Source organism: Narcine bancroftii, chromosome 1 (genome assembly GCF_036971445.1).
Source record: "Narcine bancroftii isolate sNarBan1 chromosome 1, sNarBan1.hap1, whole genome shotgun sequence".
Lineage (NCBI taxonomy): Eukaryota > Metazoa > Chordata > Chondrichthyes > Torpediniformes > Narcinidae > Narcine > Narcine bancroftii.
Window position 1 is genome coordinate 383,573,579 of NC_091469.1, and position 15,738 is coordinate 383,589,316.

Genomic DNA, 15,738 nt, shown 5'->3' on the forward strand with positions numbered 1-15,738 from the left:
GGTATTGATAGGGTAGAAAGTCCAAATCCTTCTCCCATCATATAACTGTAAACACATTGGAGGGCTTGCATTTAAATTGAGGGGAGGGAGAAGTTTAAAGGAGATGCGTGGGCTAATTTTTACAGGGAGTGGTGGGTGACTGGGAGGGTTGCCAAGAGTGGTGGTAGAAACAGAGAGAGGTAATGTTTAAAAGGTGTAGGGGATAGAGGGATGCATTTCATGTCCAAGCAGCAAAGTTTCAACTGGGCATCATGTTCAGTGCAGACCTTGTCAGCCGAAGGGCCTGCTTCTGTGCTGAACTGTTTTAACATATACTTAACAGAACTTCCCAAGCCAGGTTTTCAAAATCTATCCTCTTCACAGCTAAAAAAAATACCAGAGTAAGACCTGATTGTTCCATCATCTTTTGATGCTTCCAGTGAAGTTCTTCTATCCAGGCCTCTATCACCTTGCACTTGAGCTTTACTGTTGTCCAGAGCTGTGCTCTTCAGCAGAACAGTGGTGCCTGAGAGATTGTTACGTGATTCCAGAGCAATTTGCTTAGTTTGTGCTGAGCAGAGTTTCAAAGGCTGGATTCCTGCTTTCTAAAAGTGCAGCACTGATGTGGCCCAGCCTGTGTAATAAAGGAAGACACAAGGGCGTGCCTTTCTCTTGGAGTTGAGGCTCTGGTGCCTGTCTGATGCTCATTTGTGACCACACTGCTGGTCTTATCTACACAATTAACTGGAGCACTTGTTCTTTGCAGCACAACACTGACAGCGGAGGCAACAATCATTCCTGCAGCATCTGCGGAAAGTCCCTGAGCTCAGCCAGTTCATTGGACCGGCACATGTTGGTCCATTCCGGGGAGAGGCCTTACACCTGCTCCATCTGCCAGCAAGCCTTCACCACTAACGGCAACATGCACAGGTGAGTGATGCCGGGGTGAGGGGTGGCAGAGGGACCACCTCTGCTGGCTCTTAATACCTAAGGTGGGGTGGGAGAATTGTGATGCTGGGAGCTCATTGACAGACAACAGAAGTAAAACCTACGGGTGCAACGACATTCTTAGTTGCATGGGTGGGGGTGGAGATGGTGGGGAGGGGACAAGGCTGGGACGAGGGGACAGATGGGGGTGAGGAGGGGATGGATGGGGTTGAGGGATGTAAAACACAAGAGCACGCAGATGTTGATAGGAAACTGAGCGATTGCATTGAGAAATGGGAGAAACCCGGGGACAGCTCATTGATCGGACCTGCGGTAGTAGAGAGAGGGCTCCTTCCATCTCCCAGCCATGCCCAGAGAATGTACTCTGCAGGGATGTTTACTATCTAGGCATCTCATTTTAGTGGTGATCAATGTTTCTCTGAGGTTAGTTTCCTTAATGCCAGTGATTCCCATCGCTCCAGCCTTGCTGGGATTCTGGAGTCAGAGGTGCTGGGGAGGGCCAGCAGACCTTGCAGCATCCACAGGGAGGGAAACAAAGAGTCAATGTTTCAGCTCAAATGCCAGAACAGGGACAGCCTGAAATTAAAGCAAATAAGGGTGTTATTGAGGGAGGTGATGATGAGGGAGCTGGGTCAGATGTTAGGAAGGGGCTGGGGTGGGAGGGGTGAGGAAGGGGCTGAGGTGGAGAAGGTGTGAGGGTACAGATGGGGGGTGAGGAGGGGACAGATGGGGGTGAGGAGGGGACATGTGGGGTGAGGAGGGGATGGGTGGGGGTGGAGAAGCTGGGGAGGAGACATGGGGTTGAGGAGGGGATGGGTGGGGGTGGAGATGGTGGGGAGGGGACAAGGATGGGACGAGGGGAGAGATGGGGGTGAGGAGGGGATGGATGGGGTTGAGGATGGGACGGGTGGGGGTGGAGAAGGTGGGGAGGGAACAGATGGGGTTGAGGAGGGGAAGGATGGGGTTGAGGATGGGACGGGTGAGGAGGGGACTGCTGGGGGTAAGAAGCAGGTTGGGGTGGGAGGTGAGGAGGGCATGGCTCGGGGTGAGGAAAGGGCAGTGGTGAGGGGGATGGCTGGAAGTGAGGAGGGGATGGCTGGAGGTGAGGAGGGGGCTGGGGTAGAGGAGGTGAGGAGTGGATGGCTGGGTGTGAGAAGCAGGTTGGGGTGGAAGGTGAGGAGTGGTCAAGGGGAAGTGATTGAGTGTCTGGGAGGGAGAGAGGAGGAGGTTTGTAAAGGGTCAGAGGAGGGACAGGTTGAATGTCCAGATGTGTGAAGTGAGAAGAGGTGTGTCTGGGGGTATCATACATGGAAGGTGTGGAATTGTCAGCAGATTGAAACAGTGCTTGACCTGAAGTTGCTCATCCAAAACTTGTTTCAAAGGACATGGGAGCTGATTTTAAAGTGGATGCTTTGGTGGGCCTGCAGACCTGTGGCAGACTGCCAGGGTGTGGCAAGGGTGCAGTAGCACTGCAGATGAACTGCAGTATTGAGGCAGGGTCTGTAAGGTTAGGGTTGGCATCCCAGAGATGTGGTGAGACTTGCTGGGGCATGGCAGGAGTGCAGCATAGTATGCGACAGTGCAGCAGGACTGCAAGGATGTAACAGGGTCTGTGAGGGTGTAGCAGGGACTGCAAGGGTGCTGCAGGGTGTAGCAGGGGCAACAAGGGTGCTGCAGGGGTGTAGTGCGATCCAACAGGGTGTAGCAGGACTGAAGGTGTAGCAGTGTTGCGAGGGAGTAGCAGTGTCTGCGAGGGAGTAGCAGCGTCTGTGAGGGTGTAGCAGTGCTGCGAGGGTGTAGCAGGGTCTGCGAGGTTGTAGTGGGTCTGCGAGGGTGTAGCGGATCTGCTGGGAACTGAATTATTGAGACCAGGGGTCAAGGTAGTGACCAGGACCAGATGACTCTTCCCGGTGTCTTCATTACTCATTCTGTCAGTCTTCAATGAACATCTTGCCAAATTGGAAGGCAGGCTTTGAGGATCTACAGCGGCACAAATCTCCACTCATCCCCTTGAAGAAAACTGGGAAAGACAGGGTTGGAAGTTTGAGCTTAACTTGTGACCGAACCCACAACTTTCAGTCTCAAGAGCGAAAGTGTCACCAACTGCAGCAGCACAGCGCGCACACATCCTGTTAACATTAGCACTCGTTTTTTTTTTCTTCATCCCTTGAAGTCAGGTTCATGTAACGAGAGCCTCCTCAATTGCTATGAGGAAGGACCTTCCTCTTTCCCCCTTCTGAAACCCCTGCTGCTCTGGTGGGGAGGTATTAATCGAGTACTTTCCCTTTCCCCAATCCTCACATTGTTGTGGCTATTCTCAGAAGTGCCTCCGTGGCCAGAGATTTACTATGCTAAGTAGAATAGCGACATTCACAGAGGAAACTGTAACAAATGCAGGAATTGAGACAATGTCGCTTACAAAATCAGCAGTAACCTATAGCTTGCACAAGTGCACACATGGGACATCATTTCCCCTCTGCCTCTATGGCTGCATTTTGTGCCAATTGGGGGTGGGGGGGGAGAGAGTTGGAGAGCAATGGTAAGTTGGGGGATAAGGTGGCGGGGAGGGAGAGGTAGTGGGGCCAAAGAGGTGAATGGAGGGAGCAAGGTGGGGGTGAGGGGTTATAGGTGGGGAGTGAGAGAGGTGGTGGTGAGGGGAAGGAGAAGTGGGGGGAAGAGATGGGTGTAGGGCGATGGAGAGGTTGTGCTGTCAGAGGGAGTGGGTGGTGGGATGGTGAGGTGTGGGGAGAGTCGGGGAGAAGGGGAAGTGAGAGAGGTGGTGGGTAGGGGACTGTAGTTTTGTGGAAATGCCTGAACTCGGTGAGTTAAGTTGAGGGAGAGCCTGTGGCCCTGCTGTCCACAGGGCCATTTCCATGGTTACCTGCACACATTAGCCAGAGGGAAACAGATGTTTCCAAGGCAAGAGAAATATTGCGTGACAGGGCTGCAGATAATGGCTGAAGGGACAAATGGTGAGCACCTCAGATGTAAGATTCGTCGGGCAATTTCCTTTCAAATACCCCTTTATGGAATAAAGTCCTCTAGGCAGCCTTTTCATTATTGCCCTTGAGAACTGGTGGTGAGCTGCCTTCTTAATTTGAATATTTTTCATTTTAGCGATACAGCACAGTAGAAGACCCTTCCTGCCCATGAATCCCATGTCACCCTAATTACATCCAATGAACCCATCAACCCCTTACATTTTGGAAAGTGGGGGGAAACCGAAGCACCCAATAGAAACTCACACTGGTCACAGGGAAAACGTACAAACTCCTTACAGACTGTGGCACCTTCACACCGCCCGTTTCTTTCTTGAACCGCTACTGTCAGATTGGTTAACCTGTGCATGACGGAGCTGTTTGAGGCTCCTGTTGGCTTGGAATCTGAAGTAAGGATGGGGAAATGCAACAGAGTTCCCCCCCCCCCCCCCCCCACCACCCCCACAATGGGTGTTAGTGAGCAGCATCCTCTCCTTGGCCAGGATCAGCCATCTCCAATGCTCCCTTTGCCTGCTGTTCATCGCTCATGGCAACACTCCACCCCAGCCTGTCCTTCAGCCATGAATTTCCTGTTCCCCTTGACTGAAGGCCACGATCTACAGACCTCGGCCTTGAGTACACCCACAGTGGGTTCTTTAACCCAGTCTGGACAGGGCAACACCTTTCTCCGAAGCTCACTCATTGCAGAGATTGGACTTGCTTGTTCTATCTCCTGAGCTGGGGCATATCCCAGCAACAATGTTCTTACCCTCCCTCAGAGTGGTCTATGCTTCAGTAAAATCACCTCTTCTCCCAAACCTCAAGCCTTTGTGAAAGAGAGCTTAATGACTCAGGCCTGACGTGAGCTTACCATCAGTGAGATCCCTATCCAACAGCTATCAGACTCTTGCTACCCTACTACCTCCCTTACTACTCTATCCACAAGCTCTGAAACCACTAAATGATCTGTCTGTGTCTTTGAAATGTCACTTTTTCTCTTGCACAAAGCCCCAATTGTGAATAATCATCTAATATTGCATGGTTCTACGGGTGCTGCAGTTTCCATCTACTCTTCAAAAACATACATGGTTTGTAGGTTCATTGGCGTATTTGAGAGGCACAGGCTTGTGGGCTGGAAGGGCCTGTTACTTTTATATTTATTATTTTTCTGTTTTTTTATCTGAAGGTATATTGTGATAATATTGCATTTGGTGCATCTTACATTCCTGTGTTGTTGCAACAATTGCTGTGCATCTGAACATGATAATAAACTTTCATTACTCATTCCACCAGCTTGGGTCTTTTGCAGCTCTCCTTTTGAGATGCCTCTATGGTTCACAGCCCAATCCAATGGGGGAAATTTGACAAGAATACATCATTTTTAAAAAAAATTGGGAAATAAATATGACTTGGGAAGTTTCACATCCTGCTTTGACTTTCGAGAGAGGCAGGAACAGTTGCTGTGGTAACGGAAATCTCAGCAGACAGTCCGCTGGTCAACAACGGTCCCAGTTTCCAGCAGGAGGCCCTGATAAACAGCCGGTGTATGCAGCATTCCTTCGCCAAGTCCTGTCTGTTTCTGGTCAGGGGTGGGGGGGGGGGGTGGGGAGGGAGGTGAATGCAGGGAGTTGCAGAAGGATCTGGGGCACTCTGCCACCTGCACTGGCTGTGAATGGCTGCCCTCTCCTGGCCTAAGCCCACTGTCCACTGCCAGAGGCACCAATGGCTTCAGGAGTGTAGGGGGTGGGACCAATTCATGCCCATCCTTCCTCTCCTGAAGGTAGAGATATTTGTAGAAGTGGATGAGATGTAAGTTTATTGTCATCTACACAAATACAACTCTGGATAACTCTTACTGCAGCCACACAGATACATAAGATACACCAAGTACAAATGGTTATATTTAACTACCACAACAGGCCATAAAGATAAAGATTGAGATAAATAAATATTCACAGCTCCAGAAAATGCAAGTGGAAAAAAAAATGAGGTTTCAATAGACCAGACTGATTGTTTGGGGATCCCAGAGTAGTTTAGGGTTAGGATAGTACATGGACATGCAAGAGCCTGATAGTTGTTAAAAGATAACTTGTTCTTGAGCCTTGAAATGCTGGACTTCAGGCTTCTGTACCTTTTGCCCGAAGGTAGCAGTGAGAAGAGGTTGTGACTAGATTCGAATTATTGACAGATGCTGAATAGAAACAGGGTCTTTGATTCATTGAGTTCACACCTTCAATCAGCCACTCATTTAAATTAGTCCCATATTTATCCCAGTGTTTAGTCATCTCACATTCCCATCAACTAACCCCCCTTCACCATATTTTACCCCTCACTGACACATGAGCAGCAAATGGGAGTGACCAATGAACCCACTGATCTGCATGTCTTTGGGAGGTGGTAGGAATACGTGGTCGCAGAGAGAAGTGCAACTCCACACAGATAGCACCTGAAGTCGGGATTGAACCTGGATCTCGGATTATGAGGCAGTCTCTCTGTTAGTTGTACCACTGGACTTGGGTGAACAGTGCGATCTGGGAGCATATCCTTTGGATAGGGGGTGTGGAGCAGCCATCCCACCAGAGATCTCTCCCCTCTTGTCAGCTGCTGCCTTGGTTGCTGGATTGTGAAGTTGGGCCATGGTACTCCCAGGAGACTCAGCACTCCACTCACAATTAAGGCTGGCACATTGTGGGGCTTGTAGCTCAAAAGGAAACCCTCTTAAATCAGGTGTGCATGAATCCAAGTCCCACCCCAGAATCCCCAGCACCAGAGTTCAGGCTTTAAGGCTGGCACATTGTGGGGCTTGTAGCTCAAAAGGAAATTCTCTTAAATCAGGTGTGCATGAATCCCAAGTCCCACCCCAGATTCCCCAGCATCAGAGTTCAGGCTGACTCCATTGTGCTATCTAGAGAGAGAGAGTGCCACATTGTCGGTGTCATGGAGTCACACAGAATGGAAAACAGGCCCTTCAATCCAACTTTCCCACTCTGATCAAAGTATCCCACTCATTCCACTTGCCTGAATTTGGCCCAAACCCCTCTCAACCGAGCCATGAATCCCTCCAATTTTTTTCTTAAACATTTCAATAATATCTTTCTCAACCACCACCTCCAGCAGCCCATTCCACCCTCTGTGTCAAAAAAGTTACCCCTCAGGGTAAATCTCTCCTGTCACTTTAAACCCATGGCCTCTGGTTTATGATTCCTCTGCTTTGGGCAAAAGACTCTCTGCGTTTCCCTGATCTATTGCCCTGATTTTGTCCACCTCTAAATGAGATCGTCCCTCATCCTTCTGTGCTCTGAGGAATAAAGGTTGAGCCTGCTCAACCTCTCACTATAGCTCAGGCTGGAACATCCTCATGAATCCTCATGAAGCTTGACATTTTTCCTGTAGCACAGTGAGCTAAACTGAACACAATACTCCAATTGGGGGCTCACTAATGTCGTAACAACTGCAGCATGACCTCCCAACTTTTGCCTGATGGACTAATGTGCCAAAAACATTTTTTAAATATTTTATTTATCAGTGTCAATGTTAAACAGTATCAGCTTTGACTACAATTTACAACTATCAATTCTATACAAAGTTTTCTGCAGAGTTCAAGCTCTTTCCACCTCAACATTTAACACTAAGCTAACCAGAATTACACAAGACTGAAGACACTCACAACAAAAGTGTGAAACATATATCAGGATTTATGCCCCCCCCCGCCACACTGATTGAGGGATAGATGGGGAAGGTCAGGTGGCGAGGCACGATGGTCCACACTATATCGTGCTCCTATGGAAATTAAGTATGGTTGACAATTTTTTTTTATTTTTAAGTTTCATATTTTTTTCTTAAGTTGTAAGTCATTTTCTCCAGGAGAACACAGCTTTGCATTTCTGTGTTCCAGTAAGTAATGCTCAGCCAGGGGTCTGATTTCAAGGTCATCACCTAGCGATCATTACGAATTGGATTTGGAATTTGGGACAGATTCATCATAAGCTTTATGTCCATTATGTTTCCCAACAGGAACAACTTGTGATCCTGTGGAAATTGTTTACCTATAATTTTTTTCTAGGACTTGGCCTAGTTCCACCCAAAAGGGCCTCACCTTGGTTCATGTCCAGGTTGCATGCACAAAGATTCCTGTCTCAATTGCTGCATCTGAAGCATTGGTCTGATAATTCTAGTTTAGATCTGTTCAATTTTTGTGGCCTCAGGTACAACTGGTACAGATAATTGTATTGCACCAGCCTGTACTGTGCATTAATGATTGCAGTCATGCTGGTCTGACACAGTTCGGGTTCATCAATCGTTATTCCTAAGTCTGACTTCCCCCCCTCTGCCTTGATTTTTTGAAGGCCTGGTTTGGGTCCTTCTGCTTGGAGCAAGAAATACATTGCCAAGATGAACTTCTGTGTGTTCCACCTTCGAATCATGGCCTCTATGTCACTGCCCGCTGGTAGGGCCATAGTTGGACCTAATTTGTTCTGCAGAAAAGATTGTATCTGAAGGTAGCAGTGGAATGTCTTATTTGATAAATCATTTTGAGTTGTTCAAACGACATTATCTGCCTCTTCTCGTAATAGTCCTATATCCTCACCTGATGCCATTACAATGGTAGGTATCTGAGAATTTGTTACCTACCGTCAATGGTATTAATCTATTTGGAGTCAGAGGTATTTTTGGAGACACCCCCACTTTCATTCGTAGATATTGGTTAATTTTATTCCAAATGAGGATAATTTGTTTTAGTATAGGGCTGCTTGTTTTCCCAGATAACAATTTGCATCCCATTTATAAATAAAGTTCTCTGCTACCTTCTCACCTACTCCATGCAGATCAATTTGTGCCAGGATGGTACACCTCCCCCTTCAAAGAGTGAGGTGATGTATCTCGACTGGGCTGCTCAATAGTATTTCTTGAAGTCTGGCATTCGTAATTCACCCAGACTGTAATCCTAGATCAATTTTTCCATAGAGACCCTGGCTACCTTTCCATTCCATAGAAATGTTCTTAATTTTGGAAGAATCCCCCAGACAACACCACGGGCAATGTCTGGAAGAGGTACTGAAATTTTAACAACACATTCATTTTAACACAGTTGACCCTGCCCACTAAGCTTATGGTCAGGGACATCCACTTATTTAAGTCCTCCTCAATTCTCCCAAGCAAGGGGGTATAATTTAGTTTATATAAATTATTCAAGTTATTGTCTATTATGATTCTGAGATATTTGATCCTGTTTTGTGGCCACTTTCAAAAACTGCTTTCTTGATATAGTAAGTGGTATAATTTTGCTCTTTTCCTAATTAACCTTGTAGCCAGAAATCTCCCCATAGTCCTCCAGAGTAGAGCTCAGTTTGGACAATGAGTTTGCTGGGTCTGTCAGATATATCAGTATGTCATCGGCAAATAAATTGATTTTATGTTCTTCCTGGCCTCTCTAAAACCCTTGATATCTTGATCCTGGCGTCTCGGCTGGTGGCTCCATGGCTAGTACGAACAGGGTTGGAGATAGGGGCACCCTTGTCTACTTGATCTTGTCAGTGGGAAAGCTGGAGATATTTGTCCGTTGGTCACAACTTTATCCTTGGGCACATGGTATAGTGGCCTTATCCAGTTTATAAAAGTTGGCCCTAACACTAACTTTTCCAGCACTTTAAAATAAAAAATTCAACTCCAAACTGTCAAATGCCTTTTCCACATCGAGGGCCACAGCTAGACCTCTCTCGTTTCTGGTTTGCGCCAGATGCATTATACTCAACAGTCTACCAATTTTGTCAGCTGCCTGTCTTTTTCCACAAATCCTGCTTGATCTTTATTTATTAGTTTTGGCTAATGTTTTGCCAATCATTTTGCCAATCATTTTGCCATTGGCCAGTATCTTATAATCTGTGTTTAACAGAGAAATTAGCCTACAAAAAGATAGCATTAAGGATCTTTGCCTTTTTTAAGTATTGCTGTCAAAAAAGATTCTGGGAGGGTTTGGGTCCCCATTGCTTGCCCCACCACCTCCATATAGAGAAGCATCAGTAATTCCTTATAAAACTCATGTGGAAACACATCCTCCCCTGGACACTTGTTAGTTTGCAACAAATTCAATGCTTTTCCTATCTCTTCTTGCGTAAAGAGAAGATCTCCACTCACATACCACTTTAAATAATCCGTATGCCATTGGTGCTCTGTGAATAGTAAGGAATTGCTTAAGGTGGTATGTGAGTGGGAAGGGAAGGTTGAGATTCACTGCTCTAAGCCCAGTTGTTAGTGAAATATTTGAGAAAAATTGTCATTGCCCATTTTCTTTGGAGTTATGAAACCGTGTACATAACAAGTCAATTAGTTACGATTAAAACAGTGGTTTTCAAACTTTTTCTTTCCACCCACATATCACCTTAAGCAAACCTTTACTAATCACAGAGCACCTATTGCAGAGGGAATACTTAAAGTGCAATGTGAGTGGAAAGAAAAAAGTGGAGAACCACTGATCTAGGCCTTCCTGTTCTTCTGTGACTAAATTTGGTAACTCTAATTTAGACAAGAACCCATTGGGTTTATCGGATCCCCCTGTTAACTCTGATTTATATAGACCCTCATAGAATTCCCTGAAGGTCTCATTAATCTCTTGGTTTATGCATGATCCTACCATTTCCAGTTTGTATCACATTGATTGTCCTTGAGGCCTGTTCAATCTTCAAATGCCAAGAGAGGACTTTATGGGATGTCTCCTCCAGTTCGTAGTATTTTTGACTGCATTAGGGCCTTTTGCATACTATATGTTTGGAGCGAATTGTATTGCAGTTTTTTTTTATTTGCTAGAGCCCTAAATGGTCATCCAAACCCGATTTTTGGAAATCTTTTCTTAACGAGTAATTTCCTGTTCCAATTCATCCACCTCCATCTTTTTTTTTTACTGTTTTGGTAGATCCAATTATTTGACCTCTCAAATATGATTTATGGGTATCCCATAGGAGGAATTTATCTGGAGTAGAGGTACAGTTGGCCTCACAGAACATGTCTATCGGTGTTCATACAAAACTACAAAACTCCGGCTTCTTTAGCAGCAACATATTAAGACGCCATTTTTATGCTGTATCCTGCTTATCTGGCATTTTTATTGTTCGTGTCAGGGGGTGAATGATCTGAGAGAACTCTTGCTGATCCTACCCTCTATGTGGGCTAAAGCCAAGGAAAAATCTATTCTAAAGTTTTGAGTAGAAGGAATAATCTCGCTCCCTCTGATGTTTCCACCTACAGACTTAAGTTTAGTTCCTTCATATAATCAATGGTAGGCCTTCACTGCCTTTGTTTTAGTTATTTTCTTTGTTGACTTAACTAAGACAGGATCCAGACAAAAATTAAAATCACCCCCAACCATAATGTTTTCCTTTCCTTCTCCCAATCTTAGGAAAATGTCCTGTATGAACTTTTCATCATCAAAGTTGGGGGCGTACACGTTTACTAAGGTTCAGGATTCTGAATTTATCTGACTGCACCAATACAAAATTTCATGTTCTATCTGTGATCACATTCTGCATTCTCACTGGAACACACTTCCCTATAATTTGAGCTGAACAAGGAGGGTATTACCAGGCCCACCCATCCCCTTTTTAGTTTTTGGAGTTCCCGCTCTGTTAAATGTGTTTCCTGGAGAGTGGACAGATCCGCTCCCATTTTTTTTGTGTGCCAAGGCTCTTTTCCTCTTCACCATTCCATTCAAGCTGTTAACATTGAAACAAATATACTTTATACTCTTAGCCATTGTCCCAGAGACTTCAATACCTGCTTCCCCCATACCTCCACCACCCCATATCCATCATTTATCCAACCTTTTTCCTTCAGCCCTCCGCTCCAGCCCACCGGGCCCGTGACAAAACCTGGGAAAATAAACCAAAAACGAGGACCATGAACCCGAAAATCTCCAAAAAAAAAACCCACAAAGTACGAGATCAAACTCCAGCCCCTTACCAACATATATTCCCCATCTATATCACCTTCCCTTTAATTTTTCCTCCCCCTGCCTCTGATGACTTCACTCTGCACGTCGTCACCATCCCCCTCCTTACCACGCACTGTGCACTTTGCACCCATCTACCTCCCTCACCTCTCCACCTTCACCCCCCAAGCCCCATCCCACCCCAGACCATTTACCTTTTTACAAATTCTCCCAATAATGTGTTTATACAACAAACAGTTAAACCCACTATTGTTATTCTCATATAGCTATTACTTGTTCAATCCACCCCCCCCCTCCCACCCCTCCTTGCTTTCACCCTGACAGCCACTGCACTTAAAATTTTCTCAAGGTCCTGGTGATGCAGGAGCTTCAACAACATTGACCGTGGTCTTTGACCGGGGCTCCAAGCACAGGAAGAAGGACCGATCAGCCCTTTCTACTTCCACTGATTATCCCCGTTTCTCTCTTCCCAAGACCTCTGGCAACTAACATTGAGAAAAAACACTATGGGATACCTCCCTTCTTTACCTTCTAGCAACCCCACAATTTTTATGGTGTTCTTCTGGCCATGGTTCTCCAAAGTGTCAATTCTCTGCCAGAGGAATCCCCTTTTCTGCCTCCCATGTGGTGACTTCACTCTCCAATTTATTTATTCTGTCCTCATTATCTTCACTTCTTTCTTCCACTTCAGATACCCTTCCTGTCAATCCAATTAGGGCATTTTCCCATCTGTCCATTGTTGTACAATTCCCCTGTTTTCTCCCTTAAGTCTCTGGCCAGTCTCTCCTCCATTTTTCCCATGGCCTTTAAAATGTTTTATAGTGAGGGCTCCATGCTCCCTCTTCCTGTGGCCGATGCCATTTTACTTTCCTCATGGAGGCTGGGTCTTCCCTGTGCTTTTCTCCTGATGCTGCTGCCAACCTCCTTATTGTTTCCCACCTTGCTGGAATCTCCATTGGAGGCATCTACCGATGCAGGGCTGAGGTCTCCGGTATGCTCCTGTGAGTTGTTCCTACTTCCCATCGCTTTCTGCTCCCAGGTACTCTTCTCTCACTGTCATCAGTGGTCCACTGTCCCTGTGGCTCGGACCTCTCTGGAGGCCCTTCGTCCCCCCCCGATGATCAAATGGGGACCATGTTGCTTCTCCTCCCTGGATCGGTCTCACCTCCCGTCCTACCTCTGTTGTCGGGACCTCTGGGCTTCGGCCTGGACTTGGCGTCGCCATCTTGGACTCCACGAGGCAGGCTGGATAAGGTGCTGACCATTCCTCCTACCTTGCTGGCCATCTTTGTCTGGCTGTGTTTTTCTTTCCCATTATTTCCAGATAGGGATCTTGATTTTCCTATTTTTAAATTATTTTTGATGTTTATTCTTTACTTTTAAACTGTTTTTGAATCTCCTGGTCCGGGAGCTCTAGGATCATGTCCTGCTACTCTCTCCTCTTCATATGGCCCCCCCTCCCAAAAGCATTTTTGACCATCCTGTCAACCCGTGATTCCACTTTCAGATGACTACGTACCTGTACTTCTAGATCACTCTGCTCTGCCACACTCTCCAGATCCTTACAGTTTACTGTGTAAGTCCTCCCCACATTAGACCTGACAAAATGTAACACTTCATATTTCTCTGTATTAAATTCTATCAACCGATCAAGATCCTGTCGCAATCTTTGGGAACTGACCTAACTATCTACAATACCAGGCACTTCACTGTCCTCTGCCAACTTGTTGATCATGTCATTTATCACTAGCTAATCACAATGGATATGTGGATCAGCTTCCAAGAGATAGAGGGTGGACTATTTGGGGGTGTGTTGGCCAGACTTTACTCTTCACACAACGTCGCAGGAAGTTTGCTGTTGTTGTCACAGACTGTTTGCTCTGTGCACAGGCTCTGATGGGGTCTTGTCAAAGCCCTCTCCTGACAGGCTGCTTATGGCTCCAGGGGTGTTTAGTTCCATAAGGCCAGAAGCATCCTTCAGGACAGTATGTGCATCAAATATAGAACAGTTTTAAAGGCAGTTTTCATGGTCAGCTGCTGATGTGCTAGCATTGGCTGCTTGTGTTTGAGCTGAGGAATGTCCTGGGCAGAATTTCCACACCTGCTGCCATCAATCTGCTTGTTCTGAGTGAGGATAGGAGGATGCTCCCACAGAGGCTTCTGATCTATCCCAGCCCCATCCACAGGTTGCTACCACTATCTGCATAATGATGGGGGTGGGTCTGTCAGCCACTGATAAAGAGGGGCCATATTCTGTGGAGAGCATGTTATTAAGCCACTGGTTTAGTTTCAAGGTGAAGCTCTGCCTTCTGTAGCACCTTCTGTTCATCTTTTGTCATTATCCTGGTGGGAAGTTGAGGCCATTGATGAATTCTTCTGACAGTCATATCAATGTGTTTTAGTATGTTCAGGATCCCGAGGATTATAAAATTAAGGCAGACAACTAGATAGGCCACATTCCTGTTTACAATACAGAGTGAGCATACAGTTACACACCATGGAGACAGGCCCTTCAGCCCAATTTGTCATGTTGACCAAGTTGTCTTCCTAAGCTAGTTCTAGCTTTGTCGAAATGTTTGTCAAAACCTTTCCTATCCATGTACCTATCAAATGTCTTTTAAACATTATAATGGTACTCATCTCTACCACTTCCTTTGGCAACCAGTTCTATCCTCCTATCACCCTCTTGCCTCTCAGATCTGCATTAACTCTCTCCTCTCTCACCTCTGCCCTCTCTCCTATCCTGGAAAATAAACTGTGACCATCCATCTTATCCATGCCCCTTATCAGTTACCTCACAGCTGCCTGCATTAAAAGTGACCTTAAGGAGGTTAACAAAAATCATAGCCATGCCAGCATATCTAATTTCTCCTGATAATTTAAGCCCTCCATCCTGGCAACATCCCTGTGAATTTTTTTCTACACCCTCTCCATCTTAATCACACCTAACCAGAGCTGCATACAATGCTCCAATTGCATTCTCACCAACATCCTGTACAGCTGTAACAGGACATCCTGTTCCTGCACCAAATGTCCCCATGAAGGCAAGTGTGCCAAACACCTTCTTTTCCACTCTATCTGTGTTGGTGCTTTCAGGGAACTAGGTACCTGTCACTCTCGGTCTCTTTGTTCTGCAACAGTCCTCTGGACCCTGCCATTACTGTGTCAGATCTGCTCTGCCTAACTTCATAAAATGAGCATGTCTGAGTTGATAGCAATACAGCCAGATCCTCTGACCTCCCATACACTGAAGACCTATATGTGGGATACTGCCTCAAGGAGGTAGCCAACATCAGAAAGGACCACACATTTCAAGGAACAAAAAGAATTCACCAGGTAGGCACAGGTAAGGGCAGGTTTTAGATATCATATATTTTGTTCCTCTAGTCATAAACACTGGGAATGGCAGCCAAGATTGCAGAATATGGGTCGTCAGGGAAGCCAGTAGTATCCCTGAGGTGCATCCAGCTACAGCTCTTGAAAAGCCAAGTTAAGGAATTGGAGCTGGAGCTGGATTTGGATGAACTCCAGATCATACGGAAGGCAGAGGGTGTGATGGGCAAGAGTTACAGGGACACAATCACACCTAGAAGGCAGGAGGAGGGTAGATGGGTGATAGTCAGGAAAGGGAATAGGCAGGCAGTCCTCAATAACAAATAAACCATTTTGGGTACTGTTTGTGGGTGGGGTGGGGGGGGGGGCACCTACCAGGAACAAGCCACAGCGATCAAGTCTCTGGTACAGAGTCTGGTCCTGTGGCTAAGAAGGAAAGGGAGGAGAAGAGGTGAGCTATAGTGATAGGGGGACAAATAAAAGGTTCAGTGGAAGAGATCAAGAATCCCGAATGGTATGTTGCTTCACTGGTGCCAGGTTCAGAGATATCTTAGATCA

The 15,738-nt window shown here is 46.3% G+C and overlaps 1 protein-coding gene across 7 annotated transcripts in view; it reads left to right on the plus strand.

Moving 5' to 3' along the window:
- rreb1a (ras responsive element binding protein 1a) overlaps positions 1-15,738 on the plus strand; it is a 237,238-nt gene that overhangs the window by 150,426 nt on the left and 71,074 nt on the right. For all 7 annotated transcript variants that reach the window (XM_069913519.1, XM_069913521.1, XM_069913520.1 and 4 more), the window contains one exon: positions 746-909. In XM_069913519.1, the coding sequence (XP_069769620.1) occupies positions 746-909 (164 nt within the window). The remainder of the gene's footprint in view (positions 1-745; positions 910-15,738) is intronic.